Here is a 14,455-nt window from a genome sequence, read left to right on the forward strand (position 1 = left end):
ATCAGTTGATTTTTGCCGGTGAAAAGTTTTTGTAAAGGTGTAAGAAAATGGATAATATTACCGTCGTAATTAAAGAGGTGATGTTTATTTTAATTAAAATTTGTGCGGATTTAATTATAATTTTATGTTTTATATAATTATTTTCAGAGGCATCCTTATCTGTCAGTTTTCAATAATGATGTTATCGGAAAACCAGTAGAAATTGCGGGTTCTATGGCGAAACTGTTAGATTACGTTTCAACATCAATTAATTTCAGGTAATTATAATTTTATTCATTAATAGTACAAGGTTTTGTTTTAATTACTAGTCTAGTTTAATTAAGATGCCAAAATTTATTTTGAAAGAAAATAGCAAAACTTGGGGTACTAAGGTGTTACGCGTAAGCCCACGTTTATCAGTGTTTAAATTTAGCGTAATCGGTGTACAGGGAATCTGAAAGTAATTAGACTCTCTCTTTTCAATTACCAGAACGAAAAATGTTTGATAATTAAAATTTAAATTAGAAATAGTTAAAGACGAAGTTAAGCGCTGACGTCACAACTGAAATAGCTCAAGTTTTTATATAGCAATTCAATTAAAAACTTCTCTATGTTAAACGCAGCTACTCTTTGAAAACAAATAAGGCGTACGGTAATTGCATTAATGGTGTTTGGAATGGGATGATTGGAATGCTACGAAATGGGGTAAATGTTTTTTGTCTAAAAATAAACCCCATTAAGTTAAATTAACAGTTGTTTTATACTGCCTTACGTTTTTTAGGAAGCCGATATCGCTTTTACCCCAACAACAATGACTGTCCCAAGGGGCAAAGCTATCGTATTTTCACAGCCAGTTTTCACTTCTGATAAAACTCTTCTAGTTGGTCGGCCACCGTTACAGCAATCTTTATATGGAATATTGTCGGCATTTGACAGCACAGTAAGTAAAAATTGATTTGTTTTTAGTTTTATTACGGATTAAATTGAACAATTAAGATAAATTATAAACATAACAACTTGAGGCTTTTTTCCGCACCTTGAAAAATACAGAATTTTTTTTATTGCATTCTGATAAATTCGTAGTGTTTAAAAACATTGAAAAATAATGTATGAGTATGATAAAGTACTTCTAGTCTTACTATATGTATTTTTCAAATAGGCCTAGTCGATAATGTTTAAAAATGAAGCGAAAATGACTGAAACGCGTGCGCAAACTATGTCGAAATATCCCGAAAACTATAACTTTGTACAAGAAGTTTTATAACAATTATTTAATCCCAAACTTGTAATTGCTTCTTAACTTTTGATAAGTTTGTTGTATGCTCGTAGAATATTATGAAATCGTGTTCGTGAAACAGTAAATTATTCAAATATACGTGAGATTAATACTGCCAACTAAATTCCAAGCACGCGAAAGGCGAGCGTATAAAAATGTACTTTTCGAACTTCATAGTACATTTTTCAAGACGTTATACGCATTCTGATAATTACGTAGCATTTCAGTGGCCTGGAAAGTGGTAGATTACTCAATTTTAATATTTTCCAAGTCACTCAAAGTTGTTAATTATTTTAATTTTATGTCATGATGTTATCTTATATTTTATAATAATTTCGTATTTAATCGTATCTTAGGCTAGTAACCTTTTTGTCATTGGACTTTTTACAACTTTGCTTGTTTCTATAATATGCAACAAAATTGTTAAACGTTACCGACTGGGAACCTCCTTGTCCGTTATTGATCAAATTTGGTTACTTTTGGAAATAGTATTATCTAAAAGTAAGTTTTATTTGCGTTTTGGTTACGTAAAGCTTTGCTAGGGTTAGAGTTAATCACCGAGTTTACTTAGTTTCCCTTAATTATTTATGGTAATCTATTCTGTAATTACAATTTGGACATAGCAACAGGAACATTGTTCTTAGTTACCCAGTTTCGCTCACTTTTCGTTAATTACTTATAGCAATGTTTTCTTCAAATATTATTTGAGTATAACAAGAAAACACAGATAAAATCATTAGTTCATAAGATACGTTCCATAAGTTTGTCACTGGTTACAAACTGGAGCTTGTCATGAAGTGACGTAATGAAACGTCATAGATTCGATGTAAAGCGACGCCTGATGAGGCGCTGTCAAAGGCTAATACAGACTAAACAGGATGATGGACTACAAAATGAACCGAATGTAGTCAATTCTGTCGTCGTTCTTGAGCTAGCTTTCTATGAGTCTCTAGCATTACGAAGTATAGGTCGTGTCATACTTATAGAACATATCTTATGATAAAATCAATTAAGGGAATTTACGTACAATTTCTAGGGATACTTACATAAGATGTTTGAGTAAGGTTAGGGTAACAAAATCTCTCATTTTAATCTTTCTATGTAAGACTATTAAAATTGTTTCTTTATGAGCGCCTATAAATAAAAATAGAGATATTAATATTATAGTTAGAGCAAGGGTTAGAGTGTTTTGAAGATTAATGAAACACGCGAAAATAGTTAACGACTCTGCTATAATGGAATGGAATGGAATGTATAATGAAAATTGGTCCCAGCGTCACAGTGGTTTTATGAATATTATTTGTTAGTCACGAAAGTTGAGAGGGATAAAGACTCAAGGTCAAAAGCAAATATAAATAGTATAAGCAATATCCTTTAAAAACGTTTATAGTCATTTAAAAACGTAAAAAGAAACCTAAATTAACGGAATATATTATTTTCCAGGCAGTATTAATTTGCCCAAAAGGATTTGGGGTCGAATTTTGCTTTGGTCCTGGATGTTTCCCGTTATGGTTATAACTTCGCTCATTAGCAGTAAACTTATATCGGCTTTGTCAACCAGTAACAATTTTCTGCAAATTAAAAATATAGAGGATCTTTTGAAATACCCCAAAATACAACCATTATTCTCCGAAGGTTCCAGTGAATCCGATTATTTTAAGGTAATTACTAACAGTTTTTAGAACATTATAGTTTGGTGCTTCATATTTTCTACGTCAAGTCCTTGAACTTATACTAAGGGAAAGCCATCATATAGGAGCTTGATGTTTAGTGTATTTCCAATAAAGCGCCTGTAGAAATGTTTCAATCCACGCACAGCGGTGCTCAGGGAAAAGCTAGCATATAGGGGTTTCGATAAACCATTTTGATGGATCTGTTGAGGGAGTAAAACTGTGCCTTCCATGTCGCTTCTGACGTCAGAGTGATTTATACTTAGAGTTAGATATTCCTTTGTTTAAGTTGAAATGATTGATACAAATTATAGTTTTATTTGACCTTTTTTTCTACAATATTTAGGTATTCTTTTATTTTAACTGTAATCTTATATAGTTCGTGACTGTAAGTCCATTTACCGATGTTTGGGCACGAGCTACAAACATGGCAAATTCGTTTCGTGACGCGAAAGAATTGGAATCTGACGAAATACTAACTGAAGTCGAACGCAATAAATATGTCTTAATCAATGATAGATCGACTTTTGAAAGTTGTTTGGAGGATCGATACGTTAAATACAAGAGATGCAACTTCGAGATCACTAAGCCTTATTTATCGTCGAATTTAGCCATTATGTTTAGAAAAAATATGAGCGCTACATTCACCAAAAAAATCAATGTGGGGTAAGGAACTCGTTGTCGTCAGTTAGGTTTAAGTGTTACTAAGCCAATTTAATTTGCAGCATTCTTAACATGCAACAGTGCGGAATATTAGACTATTTAGCCCGAAAAGACCTAAAAAATTTGGATATATGTTTAAATTTCGATAGTAATTTGGATCAGAATGACGTGGATCGGGGATCTATAAATAAATTTTCTGGAATATTTATTTTATGGTCAATGTGCATCGCCATTTGCTGTGGGCAACTTTGCGTTGAAATCTTTGTAGCCCTTGTTTTGAAACTTTTAAAGCGTAAAAACTACTATGGTATAAACCAGAAATTTATACATAACAACCTTGTTAGAGTTAAAAATTCCTTCGATAAAATCAGGAATCGAAAGAAAATGAAACCGAACCGAAATAATCGCGATAAATTTAAAAGATTTTTCAAACAAATTGGCAGATCTATTATAAAAGGCTCTGAAACAATTAAGTTAAAATTTAAAGGGTCGCAATAATAAATATATTTTTTGCCATTTTAACTGTGTATTATTATTATTATATTTAAAACTTATCATCCAGTCTCTAAATTTAAATTATACTCGATTGTTCTGGATTTGTCGACCCAGAAACCGTTGCCAAAAATAATACGTCTTTGTTGACATTTTATGACCATATAAGCACGTGTATCAGAAACCACGTGGTTTAAAAGGACAAAAATAACGGGCGGGAGTAAGGCTGAAAGTAGTCTTTTTAAAAATGGCGTCCGAAGCGGCAGTGTTGAAAGATGAGGGAAATTCGAAATTTACTTCCGGTGATTTTGACGGTGCTTTAAGCTGTTATACGCGAGCCCTTAAATTATGCGATGGTAAAGAAGATGAAAAAGAAAAAGCGGTTTATTACAAAAATCGTGCAGCAGCATACTTAAAATTAGAAAAATATCAGAATGCGGTTAATGACTGTACCGCCGGTGAGTTAAGCCTTGGCTTCTTTTTTTACGAGAGCATGGATCTTTGAGAAATGGTTAACGCTTTAGAAGCACGTGGACGGGGTGCTGCTGCATAGTCTTTTAATTAATTACGGTTTCTTATTATTTCTTATTATTAAATTAAGCGTTGGATATCCAAGCTTCCGACGTTAAAGCCTTATTTAGACGGTGCCAAGCCTACGAAAAATTGGAAAATTACAATGAAGCTTTCAAAGATGCCAAAAAGGTTCATCATATTGAACCTACAAATAAAGCTATTGAACCAGTTTTACGACGACTTAGCGCAAAATTGCAGGATATTGTAAGTGTTTTCCTTTCCTTACAAGTGAGTCTTATAAATTAGAATAATTAGAATAATTAATAATAATTTTAAATAGGCTAAAGAACAAGCCTCAACTTCATCAAGGGGTAAACAAATGTTTGAAATCCTTTTAGATGAGAAAGAAGCAATTGAAAAACGAGAGCAGGTATGATTTTAATTACACTTTTAACATTACAAAGTTATAAATATTATAACATTTTGAATATTAGGCTGCAAATAACATATTTGTTCTGGCAAAAGAAAAAGCTGGAGCTGAATTTATTGTCAACTCCGGTGGCATATTAAAGATTCTAAGCATCGTTAACAAAGTTAAAAGTCAAGAAATATTTTTATCTTTAATCAGAGTCTTTGGAGAATTGTGCAAAAATAGCTTGGAAAGGGTGATTAAATAAATTTCTAATCTAGTAATCTTCAAAATCACTAATTAAATTTTTTAATTAGACAAAATTGGTCCTAAAACAAGTTGGAGTCGAATTAATAGTTGAAAGTATTAATTCTAAAAGTGATCAGTTGATATCCGCAGTTCAATACGTGATCCAAACTATTCTTAATACATTGAGCGGTAGTAATCCTTTAGAAGGGAAAAAAGTCGATAAAATACTTATGAAAGATAATGAGAAACTAATTGACGAGTTAATGGGAACTTTGGTTAAAAGAACCAATAGTCGTATCATGTCTGCTAAGGGACGGGATGGAATTCTGGAAGTTTTAATGAAAAACGTTGACTATGAGCAATTAAACTGGGGAATGAAACTTATCGAGGCTGAAGGTACGATGTTAAAGATGAAAGAATACTTTGCGTATTCTAAATTTAAATTAAATGTTATTTAATTTAGGTTTAATGAAGCTTATGGAAGTTGCCAGTGAATTAGAAGAAGTCAAATACGAAAGCAGTATAGACATTACTGAAAATACGAGAACTAATTTGGCTGTAACGTTAGATAGAGTTTATTGGTGTATGGATTGTGATAAATCGAGAGAAATATACAGAAATAAAGTCATGGAATATATTAAGTAAGTTAATTAATTAATTAATTAAGGACTTGTCTAATTAATTTTAAAAATTATCAGTGAGAAATTACGTGACCCAGAAATAGAAGCGAAAGTTCGTATCACGGCTGCCATTACAACTTTATTGCAAGGGCCAATAGATGTTGGCAATGTTTGCCTAGGTCAAGCCGGTGTTGTTGAAATGATGTTAGTTATGGCGGGAACGGATGATCATTTACAACAAAGGGTAGCGGCGGAAGCCATCATTTCAGCCGCTTCCAAGAAAGATAAATGTTCCAGTATAGTTTCAATGGGAACTGATATCTTAAAAAAGCTTTATATGTCTAAAGATGATAGTATTAAAGTTCGAGCTTTAGTCGTAAGTTGAAATTAATTAAAAAGGTCTTTTACAGCCGCAACTGCAATTGCGATAAACGACGCGATTCTTTTGTTAATTCTAGGGTTTGTGTAAAGTTGGTTCACTAGGGGGCACTGACGCGTCTATTAAACCTTTTGCCGATGGATCTAACATGAAACTGGCTCAAGCTTGTCGAAAGTTCCTAATTAATCCCAAGAAAGACAAAGATCTACGTAGATGGGCTGCTGAAGGTTTATCTTATTTAACATTGGACGCTGAAGTCAAGGAAGAGTTGATTGAAGATGCAAATGCAATAACTGCACTTATAGAACTTGCCAAGGTTAGTTGTAAAATAATTTATTTTCTTTAAAGTTTTTTTTTCCTCCATCAATTAAATGTTAGTGTTTTCAAGATAGTTTAAATAAATTAACTTAATTATTTAGAAAATTAGTTCGTAAATTAAAATTAGGTAATATTAAAAAAAAAAAATGCGTTAAGCCTTGGACCTTTGCTCAGCATTCAGCAACGAGCGCAAATATCTTTTGTATACTTATAAGTTTTTGTGTCACGAAGGGGTTTATTATATTTTCTGTAAAGATACAAACACGGAGCTATATTGTAGAAGGAGTAGAGACTCGTAGCTTCCCCTCTACTAAAAAAAGCTAGACCTTATTTGTCCATAAAAAGGGGGTATGAATTTTGACCCTCCCTCCAAACCTAGGCGAGCCAACGTAAACAATAAAGATGGCCGCGAGCTACGAACGTTCAGGAGGGTTAAGCCTCGGTCTTTTGTGTATTGAGTCCGGGTGACGGGAGTTTCTCAAGCGTTTGCAAATCTTATTTAAATTTTTATTTTTACTATTATTTCTATTTATATTAACTATAATATGGAAAATATTCAAAGAATTAAGCCGGGAAAGAAGAAAACGACGCCTTCTTTAAAACACGTGACGTCAGAGATTGTTTACATTGGCTCGGTATGCGCGAAAATTGTGCGCGGAGCACTAGTACGCTTATGTGTGATACAAAATTATTTAGCAAATTAGTTGATAAGTTATAGGCCTAATTATAATTTATAATTTAAAAAATGCATTAAGCCTAGGGCCTTGGCTCAGCAACGAGGCGAGCGCTTTCTGGGCAGCCATAATTGTGGTATGAAACGCCAAGGCTTACTAACTAGTTTTTTTATTAGTATTACTATTTTTGGGGTTTATAATATTTTTAAACAAGGTTTTATGGGACTAAAGTTAATTTTATTAAATTAAATTAAGACTGGAAATAAAGCTTGCGTTTATGGCGTGGTCACGACGTTGGTTAATTTAACCAACAGCTATGACAAGCAAGAAATAATGCCTGAACTTGTACAACTTGCCAAATTTGCTAAACAACATATTCCCGAAGAACATATAAAGGTGTTTAAGAATCTTTTTTTTTTTTCATTTATTAAGAACCTAGTAACAATATTTGCGTTGAACATTAATTAATTTTGAAAGGATAAAAAAGAATTTATCGATAAGAGAGTGAAAGTTCTGGCGGAATTAGGAGTTTCAACTGGTTTAGTAGCCCTGTCGAACACCGATAGTAAAAACTGCAAGGAATTAATTGCTAGGGTTTTCAATTCAATTTGCGAACAACAAGAGTTGAGAGGATCAGTCGTTCAACAAGGAGGAGCTAAGGTTTTAGTGAAATTAGCTTTGGACAACACGGAGAAAGGAAAACTTACAGCCGCCCAAGCTTTGTCGAGAATCGCAATCACCATTAATCCGGAAACGGCTTTTCCTGGACAAAGGGTAAGTTTTATTCTTTAAACAAGAGGATTATAAAAGCTTTGATCATTGTTTTCATTCAGGCTGCTGAAGTTGTTCGTCCAATCATGGCACTCTTACACCCTGATTGCTCTGGTTTGGAAAATTTCGAAGCCTTAATGGCATTGTGCAATTTAGCTCAAGTTTCACCCAGCATTAGAACGCGAATTTTATCCGATTCTGGTTATAGTAAAATTGAAAACTATATGTTTGAAGATCACGTTGAGATTAAGAGAGCCGCCACTCAGTGTGTTGTCAATTTAATGTTCAGTGATCATGTAAGTCTTTCATTCATTAGTGTAGTTTACAACATTTTGTTGTTGTCTTCAATTGGCCTTATTCCTGATCAACGCCACCGAGGCGTAGCGGCGACTTTTGGAACTATAATAATACGGTAGCCAATCAGAGGTGGCGCTGGAGTCGATGGACTCTGATGGAGATCTGTTATTTTCTCTGTTTTGATTATTACCGCTTCAACTTCAAAAAACATGTTTTAAATAATTATTATTAACCGAATAATCTCCAAATAGACCAAAATCGAATGAAAACTTACTCCGAAAGTCTTATTTCATAATATTAGACAGAATAAGAAAGATAAAATCAACTTTTAATACTTTTGAAACCATATCGCTTGTTAAGCCTTGGCTATTCACATGATTCAAAATAGAGAAAATAACAGATCTCCATCAGAGTCCATCGGCTCCACCGCCACCTGTAATTGGCTACCGTATTATTATAGTTCCAAAAGTCGCCGCTACGCCTCGGTGGCGTTGATCAGGAATAAGGCCAATTGTCACGCGTGTTTTATATTTTTTTGAAAAATGTTTGCAGGTTGTTAAACTCTACGAAGGTGAAAATGACAGGGTGAAATATTTGGTGATTCTTTCCGAAGATGATGATTATGAAACTGCTAAAGCCGCTTCGGGAGCTTTGGCTATGTTGTTATCTGTCAGTAAGAAATGCTGCAAAAAGGTTTTCGATGTAAGTTCATTAATTAATTAACTTTAATTATAAACGGAATTGGCGTAATTAATTTTTTATTATTATTAGGCCAAAACGTGGCATAGTGTTTTAACAAAACTAACAGCCAGTGAAGATAAGGATTTGATGCATCGTGGAGTTTGCATTGTATCTAGCCTCGTAGAGTCATCCAAAGAGGCGGCTGAAAAGATTGTGGAGACTAATATCCTCGAAATTTTAATGGCATTAACTCGACCCGAAGTTCCTGTTGCGCAAAAGATAAAAGACATGGCTTCCAAGACTTTAGTTAAAGCTGAGGATTGGAAAGTTATTCAGAAACCAATTGATCTTAATGAAGATGATTGAACGGCTTCGCTAGTAACTTCCAAAGTAATCCAAGTAATGTAACTTTGTCGAACACAGTTTTTTTTTAAATAGAGTTTTAGACGTTAGTGTTTTTTATACATGTTTTGATACTTAAGTATCACCTAATTTATTAATCATACTTAAGCTTTTAATTATCCCCAATGTGCCTTAAAGTAATTAAATTAAAGTTTATCAACTGTCGTAAATGTTTGATTATGGAATGAATAAAAGGAACAGATTTCCGTCGTTTCGTTTTGTTTTAAAATATATTTTTATTTGTTCCATAATTGATGTGTGTACACTCTCTCATTCGCGTATTATTAACATTAATTTAATTTTCAAATCCTTCGTTCGTTCTTCGGAAAGAAAAACTTTATTTATATTTTTTGATTTTGCAAAAATAATTAAATTTTGCAATTAGTTATACTTCGTTAACAAACAAATACTGGTTTAGATGACTAGGTTAAGTTTGTCAAATGATTAATAAGTTAATAAAAATTAAGCCTATAGATATTATAAAAGAAATGTAATTATAATTATACACAAAATACTATACTTTTTTTTTTTTTTTTTTTTTTGCTTCACCATCTTCCCAAAACTTTAGATATTATTTTATAACGATTATATTTTAAGTATATACCATTTAAAAGTGAATAATTATTATTATTTACCATTTACCGTCCTTTTTAAGAATCTATGGAATTAGTACGGGTCAATTCTTTATAGCAATGACGGCAAACGGGGGATTTTTGTTTGCTCAAATGTCCGGGTAATATATGTTTCTTATCAATGCAACGAATACAAAAAACGTCTCCGCAACTCCAGCAATGAAACTAATTGCAATGCAAATTATTTTAAATGATAAATTTAATTAATATTATCAAAGGTGTAACGTAACGAACCTTTCTACTGAAATGATCGAAAGGTGTGGAACAAATACACTCTCTAATATTACGGAACGTTTTCCAAGATAATGCGACTGAATCCAGTTCTAACGAAAGTTGCTGACCTAATGTCTCGCTTATTTCTAAAAGAGAGAACAAAAAAACATGTTTTAATGTTAAAATCCCGTCCCGAGGTAGGGAGGAACGAGGGGGTAGACGCTCTAGATCTCTGTGTACACCTGAGTTCAAAAGAGTTCAGCTTTGACAGTGCATAGAGTTCAAATCCTTCGGAACTCAGAGTTCAGCTTTGACAGTGCATTGAGTTCAAAGCCTTCGGAACTCAGAGTTCAGCTTTGACAGTGCATAGAGTTCAAATCCTTCGGAACTCAGAGTTCAGCTTTGACAGTGCATAGAGTTCAAATCCTTCGGAACTCAGAGTTCAGCTTTGACAGTGCATTGAGTTCAAAGCCTTCGGAACTCAGAGTTCAGATTTGACAGTGCATAGAGTTCAAATCCTTCGGAACTCAGAGTTCAGCTTTGACAGTACATTGAGTTCAAGTCATATTGTACACCTGAGTTCTCAAGTGTCTTCCCCCTCGGGGAGGAATCAAATCCTACTAGTTCTACTTTCAACATCTTCAAAACCGGAATCACGAATACTATTTCCACTTGACGCTTCGCTATGTATCAAAGGTGAAGAACTTCGTCTTAATTCTTCTAAAACATCTGATAGACCACTATCAATCATATCTTTGCCTGGAGTCATCGTTGATGCCGGACCCAAAAGTTCTTTTAATTGAGATATTCTCTGAAAGTTTTATTAAAGTTTAATTAGGATTTGATTAACACATTCTATTAATGTACTTTTTCTAGAAGGCGGACGTGATCTTCTAAACTGGTTATATGATCGCTGGCAGCGACTAAGATATCTCCTAATGGTTCGCGAGGGTGGACACCATTTTCAAATCGGTTGTACATTCCAGTCCAAAATCTTATTTCAAAAATGAGAAAAATATAGTCAAGTTTTGAGTTTGAAAAGTGTGAAAAGAAAGTGTGAAATAAGTCACTTGATAGTTTGAGGTGCTAAATCAGGCTCCAAGAAATCAACATTTGATTGCTTATAGAGCGGGTTCAAATACTCTGTAAGGTGATTTGACAAATATCCCCATAAAGAATAGGTTCTTTCTCTTAATCTGAGGGTTAATTATTCATAAATGTTAATTAATTTTAGTGGTGGTACGCTTTGAATATTACTAATTAATTATATTAACCTTAGATCTACTCTATCTTTTTCGCAATTGCCTATAAAAGTACCAAACTGACAGGAATAGACGTGATCGTGAATGGTCAACAGAAAACGTTCGTTAAACTGAAATGTACGCGGAAATTGCTGGGAAAGTTGCCATATCGAATCAATAAACTGCGTAAAAACGGGTGCCACTTCTTTAGGATCTCCTTGAATGTGTCCACACCGATCAGTGAACTTATGACCGAAAGAAAGCCATTCTTTTTCAATCAAAGCCTATTTTTATTAAAGAAAAATATTACTTGATTACTAATCAATGTTTAATTAGTGAATTTTAAGTCTTAATTTACTTGAAATCCAGTAATTGTACGATAATAGGGATCTAAGAGCAATGCAGCGAGGGAACACGTTTGCGCAGTTCGATCCCATCCATCGGAGCAATGAACCAGAACTGTTATTCCATCATAGATAGCTTTGGCAATGGAAGTGGCGGTTTCCAAGACAGATCGAACGTGTTTCAACCAACCACAAGCTTCCAAACCACCCAGAAAAGCGCTCATAGAAGGAACTTTAAGTTCGCAAGCTTGCCGAACGAAGTAAGTACGTTAAAATTATGTTTTTATCGTTTCTTTTTTTTTTTAATCAAATTATTCTTACTATCAATTAATTTTTGAAGACTATTTCTCATAACGTGAATATTTTCAATTCCAAAAAATTGAAATTTAATATTGTCGTAAAAATCTTCATTTTCGTAACCTTTTCCCGCCGCTCTATTTGCCATTGCGTTAATCTAAGGTAGATTTTTATTATTAAATCCAAGTCTGTATCGAAGTAAGTAAAAGCTATTTTACTTTTGGTCGCGTATCAACGACGTACATAAACCTAGAGCCAACATTAGCTTTAAGAATACACGTTAACATTTGCTCATCTTCTAAACACCTTGCTTTAAAACCGGATAAAGGTTGACTACATCGGCAAATAGCGGCCTAGAAAACGGAAATATAGTTCTTTTCTTTTCTCTTCTAAGATAAGTCACGTGATAGTGGGTGGTGTGGTGTAAATTTTACCATATTTTTATGCAAATATGATAGAACGGGTAAACGACCCCTGCTTCTGAAACGACTACTGCTAACTAGAATAGGTGTTGTTGAGCTAGCTGGTACATATAAATATTGAGGATAGGTATCACAGATCTAGGAAAAGTTTAACGTAAATAAGCTAATTAGAATTATTCCTGATCAGCGCCACCTACCCATAGCGGCGACTTTGAGAACTACTGTAAGCGGCAAGCCAATCAGATGTCGCTAAAATCTGGTGACGTCACTGACTGGCACTCTCGGGTCTTACCAAAAATGACGTCACCAGATTTTAGCGACATCTGATTGGCTTGCCGCTTACAGTAGTTCTCAAAGTCACCGCTATGAGTAGATGGCGCTGATCAGGAATAAGGCTAATTCCTTTAAAGAAATTATAACCTTAAAAGGAAAACAACCTCGTAATCTTTATTGATGGTAGTGAGAACCCAATGTTTATTTGGAACACCCATTCTGGTGAATTCAGCCTGAAAATCAAATTTATCCCATCCCGATATCTTAACCAAATCTTCGTTCGAAGCGGTGTAATGAAAACAATATAGGTCTTGTAAATTCACTATGGACGTTAATTGTAAAAATAGGAGGTTAAGATTAATAATACTCATTTAAAAATGGAAAGCAAGCTCTTACGAGGTTGAGAAAGACTTTGAAGAGATAAGAAAATTTCGTGACAATCACGTTCGCGAGGAATGACAAAGGTTACGCAGAGAAAGTTTTTGCAACGAATTTGCAAGGGGGATCCCGACGTAGAGATGGGTAGTTTCTCTACGTTAGCGATGTGCATATGAAGCACCTGAAATATTACGAAAAAAATTTGACTCAATTATGTTGGTTTAAAAACGCGTCACGCTTCCAAAAAGGTGTGCAAACCCAAGTCTCTTTCTTTCCCTCTGGATCAACAAATATTAAATGTGTCGCTGTTAAATAAAGTGTTCCATTGGAAGGTTTTTTAGTATTGAATCTGTCCAGCATTCGGACATTTTCAACCTGAATTAAGGAGAATGAGTAAATATAAGAGTGTGTGAGTCAGGAACATTTAAGAAATCGAAAAAACATACCTTTGGAGTTTTAATTAACTCCATATTACGATCTTCACCAAAATATTACGACGAAACTTTCCTAAAGTATTTTCATTTCTTAAACATGGAAATTGTATTTTATCGTGTGACGGACGCTCTCACCCCTGGATAGAAATTGCCTGTACGTTATTGTCACCCCCAGATGAATATAGCTCGTACGCTACTCTCACGGTGTGTGACGCTCTCACCCCTGGATAGAAATTGTCTGTATGCTATTCTCACCCCCCCAGATGAATATATCTCGTACGCTACTCTCACGGTGTGTGACGCTCTCACTCACCCCTGGATAGAAATTGCCTGTACGTTATTGTCACCCCCAGATGAATATAGCTCGTACGCTACTCTCACGGTGTGTGACGCTCTCACCCCTGGATAGAAATTGTCTGTATGCTATTCTCACCCCCCCCAGATGAATATAGCTCGTACGCTACTCTCACGGTGTGTGACGCTCTCACCCCTGGATAGAAATTGCCTGTACGTTATTGTCACCCCCCCTGGTGAATATAGCTCGTACGCTACTCTCACGGTGTGTGACGCTCTCACCCCTGGATAGAAATTGTCTGTACGCTATTCTCACCCCCCCCCCTGGGTGAATATAGCTCGTACGCTACTCTCACGGTAGGTGACGTTCTCACCCCCCGGTGAAAATAGTCATAGACTGCTTGTAGAAACTAGAAAGTCCCCTAGTGAGATTTTTCAATTAAGAAATTAATTTCAATCATTTAATCGTGTTTATAAGATTGCCTTTAACGAGTTTTAATTTAGATAATTTTAGAAAAAAAAATTTCATTTATT

General features: G+C 34.4%; 3 protein-coding genes across 4 annotated transcripts; 2 read left to right on the forward strand and 1 right to left on the reverse strand.

The window, feature by feature from the left end:
* The first annotated feature begins 1,673 nt into the window (after positions 1 to 1,673).
* On the forward strand, positions 1,674 to 4,096 carry LOC149690594 (uncharacterized). The gene is made up of 4 exons (XM_089870177.1): positions 1,674 to 1,756; positions 2,699 to 2,916; positions 3,305 to 3,591; positions 3,651 to 4,096. The coding sequence occupies exons 2-4, from the start codon at positions 2,752 to 2,754 to the stop codon at positions 4,084 to 4,086; spliced, it is 888 nt and encodes a 295-aa protein (XP_089726303.1). The 5' UTR covers positions 1,674 to 1,756; positions 2,699 to 2,751; the 3' UTR covers positions 4,087 to 4,096.
* A 213-nt stretch (positions 4,097 to 4,309) lies between these two features.
* Positions 4,310 to 9,626, forward strand: unc-45 (unc-45 myosin chaperone). Its single transcript, XM_089870160.1, has 13 exons — positions 4,310 to 4,538; positions 4,682 to 4,857; positions 4,934 to 5,023; positions 5,088 to 5,258; positions 5,320 to 5,647; positions 5,715 to 5,892; positions 5,950 to 6,247; positions 6,330 to 6,566; positions 7,498 to 7,638; positions 7,720 to 8,016; positions 8,076 to 8,309; positions 8,863 to 9,012; positions 9,082 to 9,626. Exons 1-13 carry the CDS (start codon positions 4,328 to 4,330, stop codon positions 9,355 to 9,357), a joined length of 2,787 nt encoding a protein of 928 aa, XP_089726286.1. The 5' UTR covers positions 4,310 to 4,327; the 3' UTR covers positions 9,358 to 9,626.
* Mtmr6 (Myotubularin related protein 6) lies at positions 9,605 to 13,798 on the reverse strand. 2 transcript variants are annotated; one of them, XM_089870166.1, is made up of 14 exons: positions 13,640 to 13,798; positions 13,452 to 13,568; positions 13,212 to 13,374; positions 12,980 to 13,137; positions 12,555 to 12,680; positions 12,339 to 12,473; positions 12,145 to 12,277; positions 11,838 to 12,070; positions 11,513 to 11,763; positions 11,309 to 11,434; positions 11,106 to 11,232; positions 10,869 to 11,049; positions 10,260 to 10,384; positions 9,605 to 10,190 (listed from the first exon to the last, which is right to left on the reverse strand). In XM_089870166.1, exons 1-14 carry the CDS (start codon positions 13,661 to 13,663, stop codon positions 10,044 to 10,046), a joined length of 2,046 nt encoding a protein of 681 aa, XP_089726292.1. In that variant the 5' UTR covers positions 13,664 to 13,798; the 3' UTR covers positions 9,605 to 10,043. The 2 variants fall into 2 exon arrangements, with proteins under 2 accessions (XP_089726292.1, XP_089726291.1); XM_089870165.1 differs by having other exon boundaries at positions 10,860 to 11,049; positions 13,640 to 13,797.
* Between the last annotated feature and the right edge of the window lie 657 nt (positions 13,799 to 14,455).

This window comes from Phalangium opilio, unplaced genomic scaffold (assembly GCF_054372755.1).
Source record: "Phalangium opilio isolate 3A_F unplaced genomic scaffold, DU_Popi_V2 ptg000031l_1, whole genome shotgun sequence".
Taxonomy (NCBI): domain Eukaryota; kingdom Metazoa; phylum Arthropoda; class Arachnida; order Opiliones; family Phalangiidae; genus Phalangium; species Phalangium opilio.

Coding starts and splice junctions, on each gene's coding strand:
- LOC149690594 (XM_089870177.1), top strand. CDS start 2,752: ATGTTTCCCGTTATGGTTATAACTTCGCTCATTAGCAGTAAACTTATA. Junction 2,917..3,304: donor GTGAATCCGATTATTTTAAG/GTAATTACTAAC, acceptor AATCTTATATAG/TTCGTGACTGTAAGTCCATT. Junction 3,592..3,650: donor ACCAAAAAAATCAATGTGGG/GTAAGGAACTCG, acceptor TTTAATTTGCAG/CATTCTTAACATGCAACAGT.
- unc-45 (XM_089870160.1), top strand. CDS start 4,328: ATGGCGTCCGAAGCGGCAGTGTTGAAAGATGAGGGAAATTCGAAATTT. Junction 7,639..7,719: donor TTCCCGAAGAACATATAAAG/GTGTTTAAGAAT, acceptor TAATTTTGAAAG/GATAAAAAAGAATTTATCGA. Junction 8,310..8,862: donor ATTTAATGTTCAGTGATCAT/GTAAGTCTTTCA, acceptor AAATGTTTGCAG/GTTGTTAAACTCTACGAAGG.
- Mtmr6 (XM_089870165.1), bottom strand. CDS start 13,663: ATGGAGTTAATTAAAACTCCAAAG. Junction 13,375..13,451: donor AGGGAAAGAAAGAGACTTGG/GTTTGCACACCT, acceptor GTAATATTTCAG/GTGCTTCATATGCACATCGC. Junction 11,233..11,308: donor TTAGCACCTCAAACTATCAA/GTGACTTATTTC, acceptor TTTTGAAATAAG/ATTTTGGACTGGAATGTACA.